The following is a 21,133-nucleotide window of genomic DNA, read 5'->3' on the forward strand; positions in this document are numbered from 1 at the left end:
CCAGCTGTTTGGTCATTGGCAGCATCACTACAGGAGTAGTAAGAGCTCTCAGACTATGATCCAATGGGCTGTGCATGCCAAGAATTCCAGCCTCTCCTAGGTGAACTCCTTGAAACTGCCTTCTGAGAAGCACAGGCAGAAGTGAAGGCACTGAGTCTGGTCATCCTGCCAGCAGATTCAGATGCCTCCATCTCTGTTGGCTTGAGGATGCAGAAACCCAGCAGAGCTGTGAAAGCTCAGTCAGATGGGAGAGGCAGAAGGCTGGGTAACAGTTTGTGGCCAGTAAAGGCACAGGTTTGTATGTTGCCTTTCTGTTGCATGCACATGCATTCATGGGAAGGGCCTCAGTTAATACTGGCATCTGCTAAAGGTGAAGTTGTCTCTTTCTCTGGGACAAGCAAAGCTTTAAAGGGAGAAAAGGAGGTTGGGATTCAGCTTTTCTGCAAGACTCAGGTAACAAGACATGCCACGTGGCCATTTGAGTAATTTCCATTGTGAGATCAGTTTGGGTAGGCCATACAGTCATCTTTATTTTTGTTTTCGTAAGATAATTCCTCTGTCTTGAGCACATGAAGCCTCGATTTCCCCAGTGGAAACTGGGTAAAACATTATTTCTTGACCTCAATAGAGTAGGGAAAACAAACCTTTTCTGATTTGTAAAATAAAGAGGTGTGAACAGCACAGAAAAACTCAGAAACTGTTAAAACATCATCTCTTGAGCTAAGCAGACTCATTACTACTTAATCCAGCATAGATATAACAAGCGTCACATAATGATAGGGGGTGAGGATCATGGTGATGGTGCTGGGGATACCCATTTGGTCAAGTCCCTTGCCCTGTGTGAATGTTATCTCAATTATTAGGATCAGTCACATCTTTTTATCCCTTTTAGAGCACAAAGTCTAGGAGATGATAGAAAAGTCTCTTCTCACAACTAATATACCAAATAAGCCTTGTTGGCAGCATGTATTACTATAAGTTTTTTAAAAATACCTAAATAATTAGAGCATATCAAATGTATTGGAAATGCACCTCTTAAAGTTGTCATGTAGGTCAAACACAGTCTGTTTCTTTCATCTGTTCACTGGATAAACTTTGTGTTGTGAAACATAATAAAAGAATAATCCTAGCACATAAATGTTTTGTAAGATCCTGGAGAGTGACTTCAGGTATCCAGATAACGGACTTCTTTAACAATCTTATGTCTACAGTTATCTAATGCTTCCCTGTTACAGCCCAAAAGAAAACTAACCTTGACATGCTGGAGGGCACTCAAGCACGATGCTCTCAAAGACTGCCATTCTTATAAAATAGATGCTTCTTACTTCATAGAGTGACGGGACAATTTAGATTGGAAAGGACTCTGTGATGTTGCTAGCCCAGGCCTTGCTTTGAGCACATTCAAATCTGGGGTTACATGAGGCTGCTCAGGCTTTTCTAATTGTGTCTCGGAGCCTCCAAGGACAGAGAAGACACCACAGCCTTTCTGGCAACCTATTCCACTGCGCAGCTGCACTCAGGAGGGAGAAGTCTGAGTGCATTGTTTCAGTTTATGCCTGCTCTCACCATCTTGCTGGACACTGCTGTGAAGAACCTTTCCCTACCATCCCTTTCCTGAAGACAACGTGGTGTTATCAGGTACCTCAAAGCTTCAGCCTTAAACAGCTGTAGCCATGCAACTCCTCCTCAGAGGGCCTCACAGAGCCCAGTGGTTTGCTGACATAGATCAGTTTTTTACTGTTTGTATAATGGTAGAAAGTCTTCCTGATGCTCTTGACTCCCTTGTCAGTCTCAGCTGCTAATCTTCAGCTTTCCTAACACCAGCTGTGAATGCCCAAATGTTTCCAGATCTTGCTTTGCAGCCTGTCCCTGCTCCCTGCCCTGCAAGGTATGTTGACCTTTTGCACTGGAACACTGTCATGAGTTCTGGTCTTCTGATGCATTTCCTAATTTCTCTGAGTAATGGTAGGAACCTTTATTGCACTTGAAGGCTGCTCTTCTGTAAGCCCTTGCTATTTTCTTGTATTGTTTTATCCTTCTGAGCTTTCCCTGACACGTTCCCCTTCATGCATTTGTGCATCTACTATGGAGGTGAGACTTTCCAAGTTGTTTCACCATTCTTGAGATCTTTCATATTCTGGCCACTCTGCACCATTTTCCTTCTCAAATGAAGTGTGGGTTCCTCTGTTCCATAGTATTCCAAGTGTAAAGCCCTGCTTTTAACTCTTAGCTCCACTCCAAACAAACAGGGAAAGACTGTTCACCCTTCTGGCTTCTGTACCCAAATACCCTTTATTCAGCAAGTACCGAACTGAGCTGAGTTACAATAGCATGATCCTGAGATCTGAAAATCCTATCCCCACTCCAACAGTGCATAACCTCTCCACAGTGGTTTTGTAGTAGATAATAATTGGGACATTTAGTTGCTAAATTGTATTTACCACATAAAGATTGTGTTTCTTCACTGCTGTCTTTGGTTTGGCTATAAGCTTTCTTGGGATGAATGTGAGGAAGAGGAGGATGCTTGGACAGTTTGGTCAATTCCTGTAGTATCAGCATAGTTAGTATCAAGTTGCAGAAACAGAGAACTCGGAGAATAATTGAAAAGGATGCAAGTAATTTGATATTGAAGAAGAAAAATCCACTGCTAGTCAACGGACAAGTTACTGTTGCTGGTCTTCATGCATGTAGGAGGAGACACTCTGAAAAGATGACTCCACGTGCTTGGAAAAAATCTGCGTTGTGTTCTTACATTTTGTTTTTGTAAAAACCTTGCTTCTACTGCTGCCTGGACTTGGCTGAACGCTTCTGACTTTCACTAGTGTAAAAACACTTGACTAAAAAATGCTATACATCTTAGTTTTCTCCATTGTTTGACCTCAGCTTTAACTAGCTAACCACTAATAGGTAGTAACGTCAGAAATTCTCACAGATGCTGTTTGGAGTGCCTCTGTTGAGGAAACGGAATGCTGCTCTAATTTGACACCTAGAAAAAAGCTCACTTCTAGGGTCTGGTCTATTTGCAAGGAAATGTGAAAATTATATAACGATTCTCCTTAGCTGAGGCCATATTACCTCGTCCTCAGCTCAGCACTCAGGATAAACAAAGCAACACTCAGTCTAAATAACCACAAGGGCAAGATATTTGCTTTTTTCTGCCTCTCTGCAAAGCATCTCTCTGCTTCCTTGGTGTGCCCTTTTACATTCTCTGTCAGTTTGTAAAGGTGCCCAGGGGCTCTCTTAATCCATCATTTGCAACTCCCCCTCACAATGGCCTCACATTTCTAAACGGTTCACTAATGCTGTGTTAATGCACATTAAAAATAAGCTGACTTATTTTCTGCCGAGAGCAGGTGACAAAATTTGGGCTAGAAATCAGCATCAGGCTGCTTAGAACCTTCCAAAATCTGGACCCTGATGCTCCACTGCACTGCAGAGTGAGGTGTGCTGGAGCTTTCTTTTCCACGAGACAGTCCCTTTCTCTGACAGAGGTGTTCCAGCTAAGTAGATGGGTGATGACATTTGGACTCCACTCTTTCCCAGCTGCCTCTGGGGCTTGCATGCACAACTGCTTCCGTCCTTCTCCGCGATAGCCTACACGTTCAGGGGCACAAGCTATTTCCAAAACCCAGTTTTCAGCAGCATGTATATATGCCAAGTAAGGCACCAAGATCATTCAAAGCTTGTACGCTGCCCTTCTCCAAATTCATCCATAATGCCAACTCTGGGAACCAGAGCTAGGATGCTTCTGTTTCTTTAAAAAAAAAAAAAAAAATTACTACCCATAGCAACAGAAACTAGCTCAGCCTTTTGGATTAAGAGCAACCAAGTCCCATGGCATCTACAAACACAATGGTTTGGCCAGAGTCCAACACAAGTCGATTGTATGCACAAGGCTTGTTTCAATTCTGCGCCCCGGAGCTCCCTCCTGGCACTAAAAGCTCCAGAGTATAGCTCCTTAAAAGACTTCCAGACCATGACTATACAGCAGTAGCTGTGTCCTAAACTTACCCTCCCTGGTATAGCTTCATCATTCCTCACAGGCAGTGTGTTTGGCTGCACGCATGCTTTGACTTGCTTTTAATTTCTCTCTAAAAATATTTTATAAAGAATCTAGTTATGTAGAGAGCTGGATTTCATTAGTTGAGGAAGGATTATATAAATAAATGTAGAGAACTCCAGATGTGATGCACACTTGAAATTACTGCCCCGAGTGTGCTGGTTGATGGCTAGAATCCTGAAGCCTGTGGGGTACAGCTCAGGTATGACAGTTGCTCTTTCTGCTACAAAAAAATAGTTGTGTACAGATGTGTCTCACATGAAAAAAGCCAGTAATCTCAAGGGAATTTCAGGCATCTTCTGGTCCTTGCCACTGCAGACCATGATATCTAGCCTCGTGCATTATATAAGAAGAGATGGTTGTGCATCGCACTGTGCTTATTTTCCATTTCAGTGACCAAGTCAAAATTAAGCAAATACTCTTATTTCAATTAAAACTTCCATACAAAGTCAGGACCTGTCCACTGAAACTCAAGGGTTAGGTAATTCCCTCAAGAACTACATCTGACGCTTTCAGATGTAAACTTTTCGTGTTGTTTCTCTGTTTCTTTTTTTATTTGTTTGCTTGTTTGTCTTAAAATTCTATAAAGATAATGATATGGCAGCTGGATATGGATATGGGCTGGATAATCAAGTCCATTTATGATAATGTTTTATGGCCATCTCTGAGGAAAGGATCAATTTCTTCCTCGGGCAATACACATATGCCTGAATTCTTTTTTTTAAAGAGCATTATGACTCCCTGCTAATAGTCTCCATATATCTGGCTTGCTTCATTAAGTTATATTTCCCACTGGAAAGCAACCCTCTTCCCTCTTCATCTGTGATGCTGGCTTCTTCCATCATCACATAAAGCACCTACTTCAGAAAGTATCCTCTTCACCTGTCTACATCCACGTGGCACCACCTGTTTTACTGTGCTGGTGTCCCTCTTCTTGCCCATCTGGCTTCTTGCTTATCTGACCCTCCTGTCAGTACAAATCTCACAGAAAACCACCAGACTTTGAGGTCAGACCCCAGATGGCAAGAGTACAGTCACGCAGAGAAGCAGCTAGGGGATGTCTTCAGCTTGAGACCAAAGCTGTAGTAAGCTGTGAGCTGGCTGCTCTCTTCCAGCCCAGCCAGCAGTCTGCAGAAGTCAGATCAGATTGCCCAAAAGCCAAATTCTCAAATGAAGTGTTCAGACTTCTGAAACCAGTCAGGTGATTTATTCTCCCCGTTAGGACTTTTCATCTCTGGCAATTCATGGTATCCTCTTAAACAGAAGTCCTTAGTAATTTCAGAGTTTTTTTTCCTCAATATCTCCAAAATGCTGCAAACCTCAGGGGAGTGTTAGGAAACATTTCTTCTCAGAAAGAGCGGTGCTGCAGTGGCACAGGCTGCCCAGGGAGGTGGTGGAGTCACCGTCCCTGGAAGTGTTCAAGAACCGTGTGGATGTGGCCCTGAGGGATGTGGTCAGTGGGCATGGTGGGGGTGGGCAGATGGTTAGATTAGATGATCTCACTGTTTTTTTTCCAGACCTAGTGATTCTGTGATTTCATGATTATTTCTTTCCAGCCCTCTCCAGAAAGGAGTCATGTTGCAGAAAGTGTGCTTGTGCTGTTTGTGCAGAGAGAGTGGTTGAAAGTGGACAGTGTGTGTGGGGGTGAATATAAGGAAAGGTCATTTCTTACAGTCAGTATCTACATGATGCATGACACCTTGCCTGGATTTATCAAATGCTACACAAAAAGCTCTAGTTAGGTTCAGGCTAGGTAACATTACTGCATTTTCCTCTGTCTCCTTCATCTTCTTGCTTATTCTAAATCCACAAAACTTAATTTGCTGCTCAGGGCTCCACTACACTGATTTGTTTTCAGTCTTCTCCCCTCCTTGCTGTTCATTATCATGCCAATGTTATTTCAATACAGATGAAGGTCATACACTGTGAGTATGTTTGCAGCAGATGCTTGGGGTGATTTCTTGCAGTTAGTCATACAGCAAACGAGACGGCAAATTGCTAAGACAAGGAAGCAATGTGGTGCTTTTGCCACCTTCAGGAGTTACAGACTGTTTTAAGCCATGAGCATAAGACATTAGTGGTTCTGACAAGAAAGAGAAAATGAGGTTAATCTATTGCATTTTCTGTCATCTGCCTGTATGTCCTCAGCTGATGCCATTTCATTTTTTCTCTGTCTTTTTTCAATTTTTTTCTGAGTGTTTTTCTCCCCTCCCTTTCATGGTCCTGATGGGAGCTTTGCTGATGGCAGGGCTTCTCTCAGAATCTTCCATCCAATAGAAAGCAGCCAGTTCTTTACAGTGATCTATGGTGTTTTTCCCAAAGTTAAGTGTCTTGGATGCACTTTATTTAAAACAGAAAAGATAACAGTTTTATTTCTCAAACATCTGGTTCTATACCTAAATAGCTTTCGAGTTGAGAAGAGATTGAAAATACTTCTCTGTGCCCCTGCAGTTAACCATAAACAAGAAGTAAACACAAGATCTAACCCCGAATTCTCCGTCTTTAAAGGTATTTCATGTCTGTGAAAGACCAGCTGGACTGTGGCAGTGTTCTTTGCCTTTTACTGCTGGTGTGACCTAACAGAATGCGCAGTGTATCCCAGCTACAGGAAAACTTAACAATGGATAACTTTTTCTTGTCCACGTTATCTTCCTTGTCTCTTTGCTATCTGTGTACAACAGTAGGACAGCTGTAGTAAGGGAGTCTGTCCTCAACCTCCTGTTCTCCCCCCTACTCTTAGAGAAACTCTGCCTATGAGCAACTATTACCTGCTGCAGAGTGCCCAGGACAAGTCCTGCTTCCTGCCATAGGAAAAAAAGGAGAGTTGGAATTCCTTATGCTGGGATCTGAGGTTTCCTGAAACCTCCACAGTTTCAGTTCATGAACCTGGAGCATTTTCAGAGGGAACAACGGCGTATATCTCATACTGAGAATGCACTAGATGATTTCTGTCATTTCATGAGCGTTCACCAGAAGCCCTCAGCACTAAATGATTGAAACGACTTGACTTAGAGCAGCTCTGAGACAGTCCAGAATGTCAGATGCAAAAACTGATGCTTCCAGCAAAGAAGGAATAGCAGTGGGAGGTACCCAGCCTCACCACTGTAAGTACCTGATCATGACACTCACCTTCATCCCCAATATTCCACAGCATCAGCAACACTTCAGTTGGTCACAATGGAAAAGCTCTGCTTTTCCTATGATTAGCTGTGTTAATAAATCTGGATAATATACTGCTTTCTCAGTCAGTGTCCTGTGATAAAATCAACAAAGCAAAGCATCCATCTGGAATCATATTGCCCCTCAGGGTTTCTGTTTTATTTACCCTGTTCCTAATCAGCCCTTAAAGTTTATCTGGTTACACTCAAGCAGCAGATCTTACAAATCATCTCTAAAATAAACCGTGTTGCTTCTGTGACATGGAATATTGTCACAAAAGGTCCATAAATGGTGCTGGATGCTCCTCGATTTCTGAACTGCAAGTCAGTGCCATTATTTTGATCTAGGCAATGTCAGAGTATGTCTGCAAGAACAAGTAGTTGTCACTGATTTTTTGAAGAGCTTCTGGGTCTCTGTGCTTTATGAGATCTGTATTTGCTATGACAGCAGCACCTGATCTACTCCTGACAGTGATGAGACAGAGTCTGACAACTCCAGATGTTAAAACAGCTGTCCAGGTAGTATGTTACATCATGTCTCCTTTGGCAAAAGGAAGAAAATCAGCTGTAGAAGAGCACATATTTCATGTTTGAGAAGAATCAGTTGAGAATCTGGAACAACCCTCCTTTTCACACACAGTAGCTGAAGAGAACAGCTTTGAAATCATACAAAGAGAATCTAGTGGTGTCCAGAGCAGACCTCAGTATTCCTGTGGAATGTCACTGTATACATCAGGTACACCAAGGGACTGAAAACACAAGTCTGGTCACTTCTCCTGGCCTGTGACAGCTGTCCAGGGCAGAGAGTGTAAACAAGCCAGCTGCCTTTTATACTGAGTCAGAGGCTTCCCAGGTGTGCCTCAGAGCACCTGGCATGCAGCGCCAGATCCTATACTCTTTCAGATGCACTCTGGTCTGGGATTGCTTTTTCTTAATCTGAGAGCTGACACTGCACACGGTGAAGTGATTTGTTAAAGCCTCCAGTGTGGCCTCTATATGTGAGGGAAGATCTTAGCAACCAAGAACTCTTAAGTAGAATACAGAAAGATGCTTAGTGAGAGACGCTGAACATTTCCCTTCTGCTGTATAAGTGAAAAGGCATCAGCTTCTTTTTTTTCTTCTTTCTTTCTTTCCTTCTTTCCTTTTTTTCTTTCTTTCTCTCTCTCTCTTTCTTTCTTTCTTCCTCTCTTTCTCTCTTTCTCTCTTTCTTTCTTCTGGGTATGTGTGTGAAATCAGATTCACATTTATCTCCACCAAAGGACACATATGGGAACAGGACTTTCTGAGACCAGTGGCTTCAAAGCCCTAAGTGCGTAACTGCTGTATGCTTATGGATGGACCCTAAAATACTGGGGGAAAAATGTCTAGTGGATGGACTGTGGCTCAGTTGCTCAGACACTGTTTTTTTCCTGCGCCACATGTCATGGGTGAGCATCTCTAATTTTCTGCGGCAGTACTCAGCTATTTCAGTGAAGACCTAAGAATAGAGTTCACTGATTTCTGCTTGTGTGAGGCTAGGATAGGGTGAGAAGAGGCTGCAGTCTACAGGGAATGCTACAGATCCCAGTCTGTTCCTGAAAAAAATGCTTTCCCTGCTTTCTAGCAGATATCTGTAGAATTTTCTGACCTCAATTCCCAAGTTTACTGTACTCAAAGTTTAAACTGTGAATTCCCATTGCCTGGGATCTTAGCAGTGTTGGGTATTACAAAGTTCTTCTCAGACTCAACAAAGTATGTAATTTCACAAGGTTCTATAAAAAATGCAAACCAAAGCCTTTCTAAATTGAACATTTCAGGCCTGAAAGTCTTATTGAAGGCACTAAGTGGCTATTGACTCTGTTCTCTCATAAGTAGGTGCAACGGCGACCTCTCGATTCATATCACCCACAGGAGCATCCTGCCAATTCAGCTGTGAAATGTATCGTATCACAGAGAGCCATGTCTTTCTCTTGAAGCAATTGCAGTGTTGGTTTTGGGGAAGAACCTCGTTATTATGAGCAAGCTTTTTGCTGCTGAGGCAAAGGGAAACAGTATTAAGAAATGAAGATGGACAAAAACAAAATTTGCCTTGAAGCCTTTATTAGATTACTGACGTTTTCTGTAATCCAGGTTGAGGTGGTGGTGGAGGCTGCAGTTCACGGTGGTTTCCTACATCTCTCTCTAACACCTAGATTTAATAGTCCTTGGTATTTTGCCTCAGCTGTCTTCAACAACTTCCTTCAAATGCCATTAGCCCTGTGGATAATTGTTCTGCACACTCTGGTGCACCAACCCCACCTCTGACATGAGAGGATGTATGCAGGGGATGAGATGCATTGAGGAGATACCATTTCAAGTCTCAGTTCTGGGTTTCAAGATCTTGATTGCTTTCCTGTGCAGAAATTAAATTTAGCACTCCAGCAAGGATGTTCTCATAGAAACCAAGAGGTGTAGCCTTAGGAATGAGGAGAGTGTTGAGTAGTGCACCCTTGTGGGCAGCAACCAGGTGAGGGAGCAGAAGGTGGTGGTGCCACAACCACACTTTCTGGGGGGTCCACTAACACAGGTGTGGAATATCAGAGAAGAAGATGTTTGGATGAGATTCAGCACTTCTTAAATGTAGCTCAAGGTCAAGGAATGTTATTTGCCTTTTGTTTTTCTCTTCTCCTGACCAAATCTGCCTTTTCCTTGCAGCTCAGTATTTTGCTAGCATCATGGTCATTGTTGGTCTGTCTGTGGTCGTAACGGTGCTGGTTCTGCAGTTTCACCACCATGACCCACAAGCAGGAAAGATGCCCAGATGGGTGAGTAGATTTGGTAGTAAATATTCAACAGCATTTGAAGCAAAAGCCTGAAAGTTGTGGCAAGCTGACAAGGGACAGATGTTACTCCCCATTAACCTCAAGTGTCAACTATGGACAGTATGTTTTACACTGCTACTTAATTTTAGAGGGAGAGAACAGACATACTAAATTTGGGTTTCTCTTAGAAACAGCATCTGTCATTTGGGTTTTCTATTTAAACTTTAAACAGGTAGGTTGATTCATGGCAGAGTAATCTTTCTCTGCACCTGCTTTGCAAGGGCTGGCCCTGTGGGCAACACCTTTGATTTCTTATCCAGCAGACACCTCACAGACATTTACTAGACTCTGCTGGGCAGTTTGTTTGCTCTGTTCCCTTACAGAGGAGGGAACAGCATTATGTTTTGTATTTAATGGTAGAGCTGTGATCTCCCAGAACAAAGGAAAAGGGGGAAGCTGATTTGCTTACCTTGTCTTACAAGTGTACCAGTTATGAGCTGGCTCCCAGAGATGCTGGGAAACCAGGAACTTCAATGCTTCTGTGCTGAATACTGAATACTGAACCTTCTGCTTCTCACAGCTTAAAGCTGGTTCCTGTTGCACCATCAGCAGAAAGGCAACACTGTTGGGCTCTGACTGCACTGACATCACTGTCTCAGAAACTGCCATTTGCTGAGGCTGCATCCAATGGTCTGGGTGGAAAATCAATTTTGTCTACTTCCATCTGATCACTTCTCAGTGCAGTTAACATGTGGACACTCTTTTCTCTACAGCAGAAGACTCTGTTATCCCAGTGAGGTCTGGCACCTCTCCCAGATGCCTCTCTGGGGGATGTATTTACTTTATATTTTCAAGTTAAAACAATGTTTTTTTCTCTCTCCGTTTACTAAGAATAGGTTTGAAATAAGCAGGATATGCTTTGCTGTTAAAAAAAAAAAAAAAAGAAAAAAAGAAAAGCAATGAAAATATAAGCAGATACATATACAGATCTGCATATCCCGGTTACACAGGCATCTGTTTCTACAGCATGCTGTAGTATCTCATTCGCCACAGTTGTCATGCTAGACAATTACCCTGACGTGATGTTAAACGTCACATGATTACCAATGTCAGCCTGAGAACAGAAATGCTTTCTAATTGAGCTTCTCTAAAAATAAACTGCAGCATCAGAGCAAAATAAAAAAATAAATTAAAAAGGAAGTCCAATTCCTATTAAGCTTACTAAAAAATATTTCTTAATTTCAAGGCTAGAGCACATGGACAAAGTACGCAGCAGTGCAGTAGCTCCCATGAGCAATTCTGCCATTCCCTCTGGTTCTTGAGGAGCCTGGACACAATGGCTTACTTTAAATATGATCATAGATCCAGCAAGTCTGCCCTCACTCTGTCTCAGTAGAGCAGGAGATCCTCTCAGGCCAAGAGGTTGTGTAGAAACACACATGACAGGAAATTGGTGGCGTTATCTAGAGGGGAGTGGGGGACAGAGGGGAATGATGAGAGGGAGTGGGTGAGTCTAGACCTATGCCTCGAAGTATGTTGTCTAGAACTTGTTTACCCACCACTGACCTGCTGCTAAGTTTTGGGACTACCGTTTGGTCTGTGCTTGTCAACATCAAGATCTGAGATTGCAAAGATAAAAACTACAGACAAAGAAGACCTGCATGTGTACTCTGGGTTCTTGCCACAAAGCTGCTGAAGTCCACTGCCAGTTGGCTGAAAAGACTGAGTGCAATGAGTTCTGACTCCTGAGGAACCTGACTCAGTGCCCCTGACTCCTGAACTGGCATACGTTAAAAAAGCACAAAAACACACAAACAGAACAAACAAACAGAAAACCACCAGCACAATTGTGAAGTAAAAAGTCTAGAAGGGGCTATAGGGAAGGTCAGATGATAGATTGTGAAAGCTGTAGCCCAGGAAAGCTGACAGGGCTGTGGGATCTCAAGAGAAAAAAAGTAAATGCCGAATTTGTAAGGATGAGTTTGACACCACAAAAGCGGGTGTTATTACTCCACCAACAAAAGGGCCATGGCTCAGTCATTAAGATTCTCAGCACACTTTCCATTTTTATTTTTTCCTGTGCACCTCTTTCAGGCAGATTACATTGTTATCTTAGATACATCCTTACAGATGCTGAATAAAATACAGGAATTCAAGATAACTATCTGCAGAATCTAGGAAATAACTTACCTGATTTTTTTCTCTGCAGTTCCAGTCTCAGCAGGTATCTTTACCATCCAATTATTCTCCACTGACTGGATGTTCTTACAGGATTTTTTTTACTTCCTGTTCAAATGCAAGTAGCTGCTGGGGAAAGTTCTGGGGGAAGCCACTAGGTTTGTGTGGGAGCAGCCCCAAAACTAGAGAGTTTAACCAACTGCATTACCTACACACCTGATTGATAAACTTTTCTCAGTTGAGCAGTTTTGTTTCCCTGCTTGTCTCTCGTCTCCCAAGAACTCTTATGTTTGGCCTTTGGACCAGAAAAGGTAGGAGACAGGAGTGTTAGCACTTAGCCTCTCTGTAGGTTCTTGCTTCTTCCCCTACTTCGCAGATGATAATTTTGCTGCCCTCTCCATTAATCTTTTTTTTTCCTAGAGAGGAGCTTAAATCCACAGAGTTCAGCCATGGTATTTCTTAGTTACTCAGTTGAGAAGTGGGAGCTGCTGTCTACTTGTTACTCCACTCACTGTGGAGCAGAGCACTAATGAGAGTCCAGCTAATTAAAACTTTGAGAGTAGATAATATCAGGCATGAGTTACTGCTCCATCAGTATGCCTCTGCTGACAACCAAATATACTGCACATACACGAGAAATACAGGAAGATCAAGCACAGAGCAGGAAGGGGGCTGTGGGGAAAGGCAAGAGCTCTCTGGCTCTTTGCTGCACTTAAATCCAGTTCATTTGAGTTTCACGTTTTTCTTTGGATATACTTACATCTAGACCAGCTGATGCCATTGAACCAGCAGGCACAAATTTGAGCACAAGCTTACTTCACTCCTCACAAGAAATGTATGTATCTGGAGACCAATTTTCTGGATTTTCTGTGATTGGAACTGAGAATATATCTAAAGCCAAACACAGTCATGCTTAGGGAAGGACCCTGCTGATCACAACAGTGATAGGCTGTTTACCTTTGAGGTGGCCTTGCCTATGTCCTCCCTTCACAGAAACCTGGAAATGACTGTGCAGATGAGAATGCCTATTCATCCTACCAGGGCTGTTTTCTGACAGCCCCAGTGCTGTATCTGGGTTGAAAAGGACCGCAATGATCATCTAGTTTCAATCCCCCTGCTATGTGCAGGGTTGCCAACCACTATTCCAGGCTGCCCAGAGCCACATCCAGCCTGGCCTTGAATGCATCCAGGGATGGGGCACCCACAACCTCCTTGGGCAACCTGTTCCTCTGTGTGAACTTCCTCCTAATATCCAACCTAAATCTCCCCTGCCTCAGCGTAAAACCATTCCCTCTTGTCCTATTACTATCCACCATTGTAAACAGTCATACCTCATCCTGTGCTCCAGCCCTCTGATTATCTTAGTGGCCCTCCTCTGGACCCACTCCAAAAGCTCCATATCCTTCCTGTACTGAGGTCCCAGGCCTGGACACAATACTCCAGATGGGGCCTCACAAGAGCTGAGTAGAGAGGGGCAGTCATCTCCCTTTCCCTGCTGGCCACCCCTCTTCTAATGCACCCCAGAACACAGTTGGCCTTCTGGGCTGCAAGTGCACACTGCCGGCTCATGTCCAGCTTCTCATCCACCAGGATCCCCAAGTCCTTCTCTGCAGGGCTGCTCTCATGGGGTTCTTCTCCCTGTCTGTATAAATACCTGGGACTGCTCTGACCCAAGTGCAGCACCCTGCACTTGGCCTTATTGAACCTCATTAGGTTTTCATGGGCCCACTTCTCCAGCCTGTCCATCTTGAAAGGAAAAGTATGTTCCTATGGAATAAAGGTTTTTCACCTAACATCTCCTTCCAAAGTTAAGAGACATATTAACATTTTTGAGTAAGAAAGTTTGCCTAGCCCAGTATTTTAACACTGTTAAAATGCTGTTAGCAATTAACACCTTATTTTGCTCTATGATGTTCCACCTTGTGTCCATAGTATGTCAGATGACACTGTAATTACATAAGTTTAATTAAATCCAGTATGGATTTTTTTAAGCTGCTGCATTACAGTTTTCTGTTTATCTCTGGTGACTGTGAAGGAAATAATGAAAGATTTAAAGCCCTTAAGAAAAGCAGAATAATTGGAAACAGGAAACAGCCCTTCAGGATGAAGAATAAATGATTCATTAGGAGGAGAGAAGCAGAAAGGCTCATAGAAAATGGCATAAGTCTGCAAACGAGAAGAACTCTCACTGTAGAATTTCAAGCTTGTGTAAACATCTTTCACTGGCCATTGCTTTGGCTCTTTATTAATGTCCCACTTGTGGTAATTAATGCCTTCTCTTTTCTGAAATTGCGCTTGTCATTACAGTTGCCGCTCAAAGTGTTAGCTGCAATTTCCCCATCCCTGCATCTGCACTGTGCAAATACAAGGGACAACTCAACCTGTAGCTGAAACCACCATACAGGCAAAGGGTGGTGATGACTTCTGTGTGGCTGAAGTGACTGGAGCAGAATCACAGAGGGAGTCCTTCTCCTCCTGAAACAAGCAGTTGCTTCTGTTCTTTCCTGAACAGCAGACTGACTTGCAGCCATGACAAAGTCATTAGAGAGGCCTTCTGCCATTCTGGAGTGACTCTCAAAAGCACCTTGCAGGCAGCATGTATGTACACATACTGCTTGAAGGACTTCACAGTTACAAGATTTGCTGATTTACTCTGCATTCTTTCGCAGCAAGAGATGTTAACCAGAGTAATAGTGGGTTAAATATAAAATTTTACATCCTTTGCACCTTAGGTGGACTTTGAACATCTGTTTGTTCAAGACATATCCATAAAGGGTTTGTCTCAGGAAGAAGACAGACAAGAAACCACTACATTTGAAAGCACATTGCTCATGGAGCAGGCAATCATTCTAGCGGAACGTACATATTGACTGTAATCGTGACTAAATGTTTTAAGAACTGCTAAAATGGACAAAATTTCTCTTACCTTATGCTATTTTCCCTTTCTTTCAGGTCCGTGTCATTCTGCTGAATTGGTGTGCTTGGTTTTTACGTATGAAAAAACCTGGGGAAAATATAAAGCCCCTCTCTTGCAAATATAGCTATCCCAAACACCATCCAAGCCTGAAAAACACAGAGATGAATGTCCTACCTGGGCACCAGCCCAGCAATGGCAACATGATTTATAGCTACCACACAATGGAAAATCCATGCTGCCCCCAGAACAATGATCTGGGCAGCAAGAGTGGAAAGATTACTTGCCCCTTGTCAGAAGATAACGAGCATGTTCAAAAAAAAGCTTTAATGGATACCATCCCAGTGATTGTGAAGATACTGGAGGAAGTTCAGTTCATAGCAATGCGCTTCAGGAAGCAAGATGAGGGTGAAGAGATCTGCAGTGAGTGGAAGTTTGCAGCTGCTGTCATAGACAGATTATGCCTGGTTGCGTTTACCCTTTTTGCCATCATTTGCACATTTACAATACTCATGTCTGCTCCCAACTTTATAGAAGCTGTTTCAAAGGATTTTACGTAAGGATTTCAAATATGAACACAATGAGCTGAAAGGTAACTTAAAAGTGAATATCATCAGTACTATTGCTAGATAGTTTAAACTCAAAACAGAGAAGTGTACTTTTATGTGCTGACATACACAGAAGGGGATAAAATTAATTTCAGGAGATAATTATTTCTGATGTTAGTAATAGTAGTTACTGAATAGTATACATACTGACCTCTTACTTATTTCCTAGGTGACTGCCACACATAATTATGTTATCATCTGCTACAAAAAATAGAAAAGAATCCAAATCCACGGTGTATTTATTAGAAGTTAACACCAGTGTAAATGTGTTATTGTATCTTTGTGGACTTCTAAATGTTGTAATAATTTAAATGATAGATTAATGACTAGAAGTAGCATTTTGTTGTTTTCAATATCTTTATGTTTTATCATATTTGTTTAATGTGGCTGTGACATTTACTTCTCAGATTTGACAGGCATCTCTCCGCAGTTTTATGATGCTGCATATTGCATAAAAGAAAATAAACTATTATCATGTTAGCTCCTAGTAGTGAAGTGTCTCGTATTATTTCTTTTGTTAGTTTGTTTCTACTATAGGAAATATTGGCTGTTGAGGTTGGAAAGAAAATTCATTTTCCATGATGACAACCATATATATCTTCAATGGCACCCTCCACCCCACTCACCATTGCTCCTTAACATCTTTATTTGAAATATTTCTGATCTCATGAGTCACAGTTGCCAACCTAGAGCGATTAAATCCACGTAATTAGTGCAAAATCTTAGCTTCACATCATCTGTAGAAAATTTCCTACTGATTCCATTGGGGTCAGATTCCATATTTATTCCCCATAATCTACACCACCCATAAACAGCATTTTTTTACAAATTCTTTTTCTACAGTCCATTTTCAAAGGATTGTGTAAAAGATTTATTTCATTTATTATTATTATTATTATTATTATTATTATTATTATTATTATTATTATTATTATTATTATTTTGGCTAAGTTTCCTTACAGCAACGTTTAGTATCAATTAAAAAAAAAGTGCTAATATGTCGTTTGCCTGGAAGAGAACTGCAATAAAGCACTCCTCTCAATACTTTCATTCCATTCACCACTCTGAGTGACAACAGTACCTCTCTTAGTGTGATTTTGATTTGTCTTCTGGTCACCACAGACCTGCAGAAGGATATGGTCTGATGTACTCACCTTCTGTCTCTGGGGTAAAGCACTTTTCTGAAAGTCCACTGAAGTAAAAAACAACTTACTGTTGTTTTTGGCTGATTTTCACCTTCCTTTTCTTCCAAGCATTAGTTCTCCAAAATTGACATCTCCTGTACCTGTGTGATGGGTCCTTCCTACCATCCACACTGAAGAAAAAGCAGCAAATTAGGGATAAATATTTCCATTTAGAATGTGATAGTGAAGCTGGCCTGGTTTCCATTCTACATAGCTTTTGTGCTCTTGTAGTTTCTTTAGCAGTGGATGCAGCTCAGAGGGGTAACAATGACTTATGGTAAAAGCCTCTTCAAAAGTTTTTTCTGCATTTCTCAGATCTTGTTCTCCTTCACAGGAGAACTTTTTTCTCTAAGCAGCTCTTCCTGGGCCAGCAGAACAAAACGCCCATGATCTTTCCTTCTTCCTCCTGTCCATCTCACTGCTTCTACTAATGAAATTGGCTTTGCAGAGTGGAACTGAAGAACAGTTTGCCTAACAGAAATATCTTAACTGAACTGCAGTATTGGTCTGGGGCTTGGAGTTAGTCTTATATCAGGCTCTGTTCCTGGACTGCAGCTGAAGTGCTCACAGTAAATTACTGCCTTACTTACAGGGGCAATAGATAAATAGAAAGTCTAAATATTCATTTAGTTCTGCAGCTGATGATGCAGGATTCTAAATGGCCTTTAGAACACTCGCTCAAGGACCACTAATATTTTTTCTTGAAAATCTCCATTTTTGAAAGTAATCTCCTCTGACAGGAGAAAAAGATAAAAGCTAATGTTAAAGCACACAGTCAGAATAGCTTAGTGTTCTAATGCAAAGTATGTTCTTTACATGAAACACAGTTTTGTTGGATAAGTCTACTTTTAACTAACTGTGTGTATCTTAGGATTAGAAAGAGGTCAGAAGCTGTCTGAAAACAGCAATGGAAAATTAATTTTAATCACTTTTATTTGATAAACTCCAGTGCAAATAAGAATCTCGGTTTACAGGGTACTATCTAATATTGCTCTATGTCCAGCCTATATAAAAATATCCTAAAATTCAATTTCAGTCAGCTGTATGGAGTTTATAAATCCTTATACTGGATGGATACTGCTTTCTGCTTACTTGTTCAGATGAGAAAGTCAGGCAGATCTTTTTGACATCCAGCAGCCGCTTAGCCTCCTGGAAAGTAAGGGGACCATCAGCACAGAATATATAGCATGACCTAGTTTAAAATGGTACAACAAACAGTTGCTGTGCATACACAACAATGGAGCATCGATGTGTTTAAGATATTCCTGAGGACTGCAGCACACTTGGAAAAGTTGATGCATCATCCGTGTATGTGGATTTACAGCCCTTCATGGCATCGCTAGATAGTGTCACAGTGTACCTGTCAGAGTATTATGTAATTCTAACAGTAGGAAAACTTGGATAAATAGCGACAAGAAGCTAGCCCATAATACTTCTTACAAAGTTCAGGCACATACACAAATGAAGCAGAAAAAATGGTGATCGTCTTAGCCTCCAGAGGAAACTCAGGGACAGGGCATGCGAGGTTCTGCATTTCCTCTCACAGAAGGTGTGGAAGGTTTCTGGTGTGGAGGAATTCAGCGTAAGAAGATGAGAATCTGCCCTGATTTATTCATGAAGCATAGAAAATAATGGATATCACCAACACATAGTTTTCACGTCAACTCATGAACTACCAGCTTTTCTCAAATGTTTTAGCTGTCTTACCTCAGGTACATATACATATATCTGAAAAAAAAAAATGTGGTTTTCTATCTTAGAATATTGGTAATCGCCCTTAAAAGTCTGCTATTTCACACCTGCTACCATGAGGAATAAGGCTGTACAACTTCTGTTAGTCAATGTCAAGAATTTGATATTCACTCTTTCTCTTACGCATAGGTCTCCCCTGTACTGCAGGCCCCAGAACTGAACGCAATACCCCAAATGTGCCTTCAATCAATGATGAGGAGAGGGAAGGATCACCTCACTCGATATTCTGAGTAATGCAGCTATATCACATATAATAGGACAAAAAACTACTCAGACCAGATCTCTCAGGCTATGTCTTCCAACCACACAGAAACTAATGGGATTATACCTAGTTATGTCAGCAGAGGATCTATCTACTCTTAGAAGACATTTCTTTCTTCACAGCTTATACAGTGGATATAGACCTCACATAATTTTTCTTTCTTTCTTTTTTTTTTTTTTATCTCAAAATAAAAGGTAACTGCATGAGAATTCTATTTCTATATATATAGGTGTTTTAAAATCAACGCTCTTTTTTTCATGTTCTAAATAGAAAACACTGAATAACAGCTCAAGTAAAATTACAGTATTTCAGACCTATCAAAAAACAGAAACAAATTAAACAGCTTCAGATTTACAGTGGGGCCAGTAATAGGCCATAGGCAAACAGGGGCAGGTGTTCATGAAGAAAACATGGTGTAAGATTGACCGTTTCTGACTTGTTTGCATATTGACTGCTCAGAAGTGTCTGCCTGGGAAAAGAAGGTAGCATTTCTAAATGGATTTGGAAGTCTTAGGTGATTAGAAAGATCATCTACTTAAATAGATTTTCACAATGAGGCATCATAGCAAAAATACACATCTTTTCTTCCACTAGGGAAAATAGCATCCTTTTCTAGCAAACAGCTTTTATTACTTATTCCCCTTATTATCCTACTTATTATTTCATTTAGTTGCTAGAAGGAAATTTTAACACTTTCATCACCTGGTATCTGTAAAGCTCATAGCTTACCAAGTAGTCACAACCGTGCTGGTGAAACTGCACTGCACTGAAGCTGCTTTGATTTCCACCGATGTACTGAAGAGGTGTGGCACTTGTCACTGAATTCATCTGACTGATTTCAGTGGGAATTGTTTCACTGGCTTGCCTGAATGTAGCACTGGGGCTTTTACTGCTGCACCGCAGAATGCCTGGTGCTCTCTCTGGCACTACAAGTATGCCCCCACTTTTCTCTTCCTATGGAGTCGTAGAATCACCAAGGTTGGAGAAGGCTGCCAAGATCACCCAGTCCAACTGTAGGCCCATGAAAGAGAATCTTCTGGATGCAGCATGGAAGACGTGGGGAGAACTCATCTGGAAAAGGAATGAAATTGAGTTAACTGCACTTTTCACATTTTTCTTTATGAAAACTCTTGTCAAATGCAATTCTCATTAAGGAAAAGGATGAAATCACCGAAGCAGATGCTTAATAAACTGAATTAGCCAAGCATTGAAATCTCTCCTGATGTTTACCTGAGCTGTGAACTGTTGCTCATTGCAAGTTTCTCTACATGTCTTGAAAAACAACAAAGCAGGAGGAGCTGACACATTGGTTTTCCCCACCCAACCGTTTTGTCATCTCCATGTTGTCAGGTACCATTTACATCACCAGGGGAGTAATTCGAAAGTGACTATCAACACCACAGTTTGTAATACACTTTTAATCATCTTCTGAATCACTGAATTACAGAAACACAGAATCATAGGGGTGGAAGGGATCTCTGGGGGTCATCCAGTTCAACCCCTTGATAAAGTAGCTTCTCTACAGCAGATCGCACAGGAAAGGGTTCAGGTGTGTTATGAATATTTCCAGAGAAGGAGACTGCACCACCACGCTGGGCAGCCTGTTCCACTGCTCTCTCATCCTCCCAGTAAAGAATTTTTTCCCTGTGTTCAGAGGGTACATCCTGTGCTCTAGTTTGAGCCCATTGCCCCTTGTTCTGTCACTACACACCACTGAAAATAGCCTGGCCCCATCCACTTGATAGTAGCTCTGTAGATGTTGATAAGCACTGATAAGATCCCCTCTCAGCCTTCTCCAGGGTGAACATACCTGGGTCTCTAAGCCTTTCCTCACACAGGAGAGGCTCCAGGCCCCTAGCCATCTTTGTGGCCCTCCACTGGGATCTCTTCAGCAGTTCCCCTTTCTTGAACTGGGGAGCCCAAAAGCTGACATAGTACTACAGATGTGGTTTCCAACTGCTAATCAGAGGTCTTACTTCTTGAAGCATTTGCATTGTTACTCCCAAATGTTTATGCTGTCTTGCATTTGTTAATACTTAGCAGATAAATGTTTTCATATTTAAAATATCTTTTATGATCACTTTAAAATATGTTGACCATTCTAAATACAATTTTCATTGTATCTTCCATAAAGAAGTTTATTGTCCTCAGTATGTTCCTAATTTTGCCATTAAAATTCGTAGGTGAGACTTTAAATATAAGGAAACTCATTAAAACTTTAATGCTTTCACTTAATT

At 41.6% G+C, this 21,133-nt stretch overlaps 1 protein-coding gene across 3 annotated transcripts in view; it reads left to right on the top strand.

The window, feature by feature from the left end:
- CHRNA8 (neuronal acetylcholine receptor subunit alpha-7-like) overlaps positions 1-16,186 on the top strand; it is a 58,123-nt gene extending 41,937 nt beyond the window's left edge. For 2 of the 3 annotated variants that reach the window (XM_046905263.1, XM_025144683.3), the window contains 2 exons: positions 9,892-10,001; positions 15,129-16,186. In XM_046905263.1, the coding sequence (XP_046761219.1) occupies positions 9,892-10,001; positions 15,129-15,650 (632 nt within the window). In that variant the 3' untranslated portion in view covers positions 15,651-16,186. The remainder of the gene's footprint in view (positions 1-9,891; positions 10,002-15,128) is intronic. The other variant, NM_205201.3, reaches the window with a different exon arrangement.
- The last annotated feature ends 4,947 nt before the right edge of the window (positions 16,187-21,133 follow it).

This window comes from Gallus gallus, chromosome Z, assembly GCF_016699485.2.
Source record: "Gallus gallus isolate bGalGal1 chromosome Z, bGalGal1.mat.broiler.GRCg7b, whole genome shotgun sequence".
Taxonomy (NCBI): domain Eukaryota; kingdom Metazoa; phylum Chordata; class Aves; order Galliformes; family Phasianidae; genus Gallus; species Gallus gallus.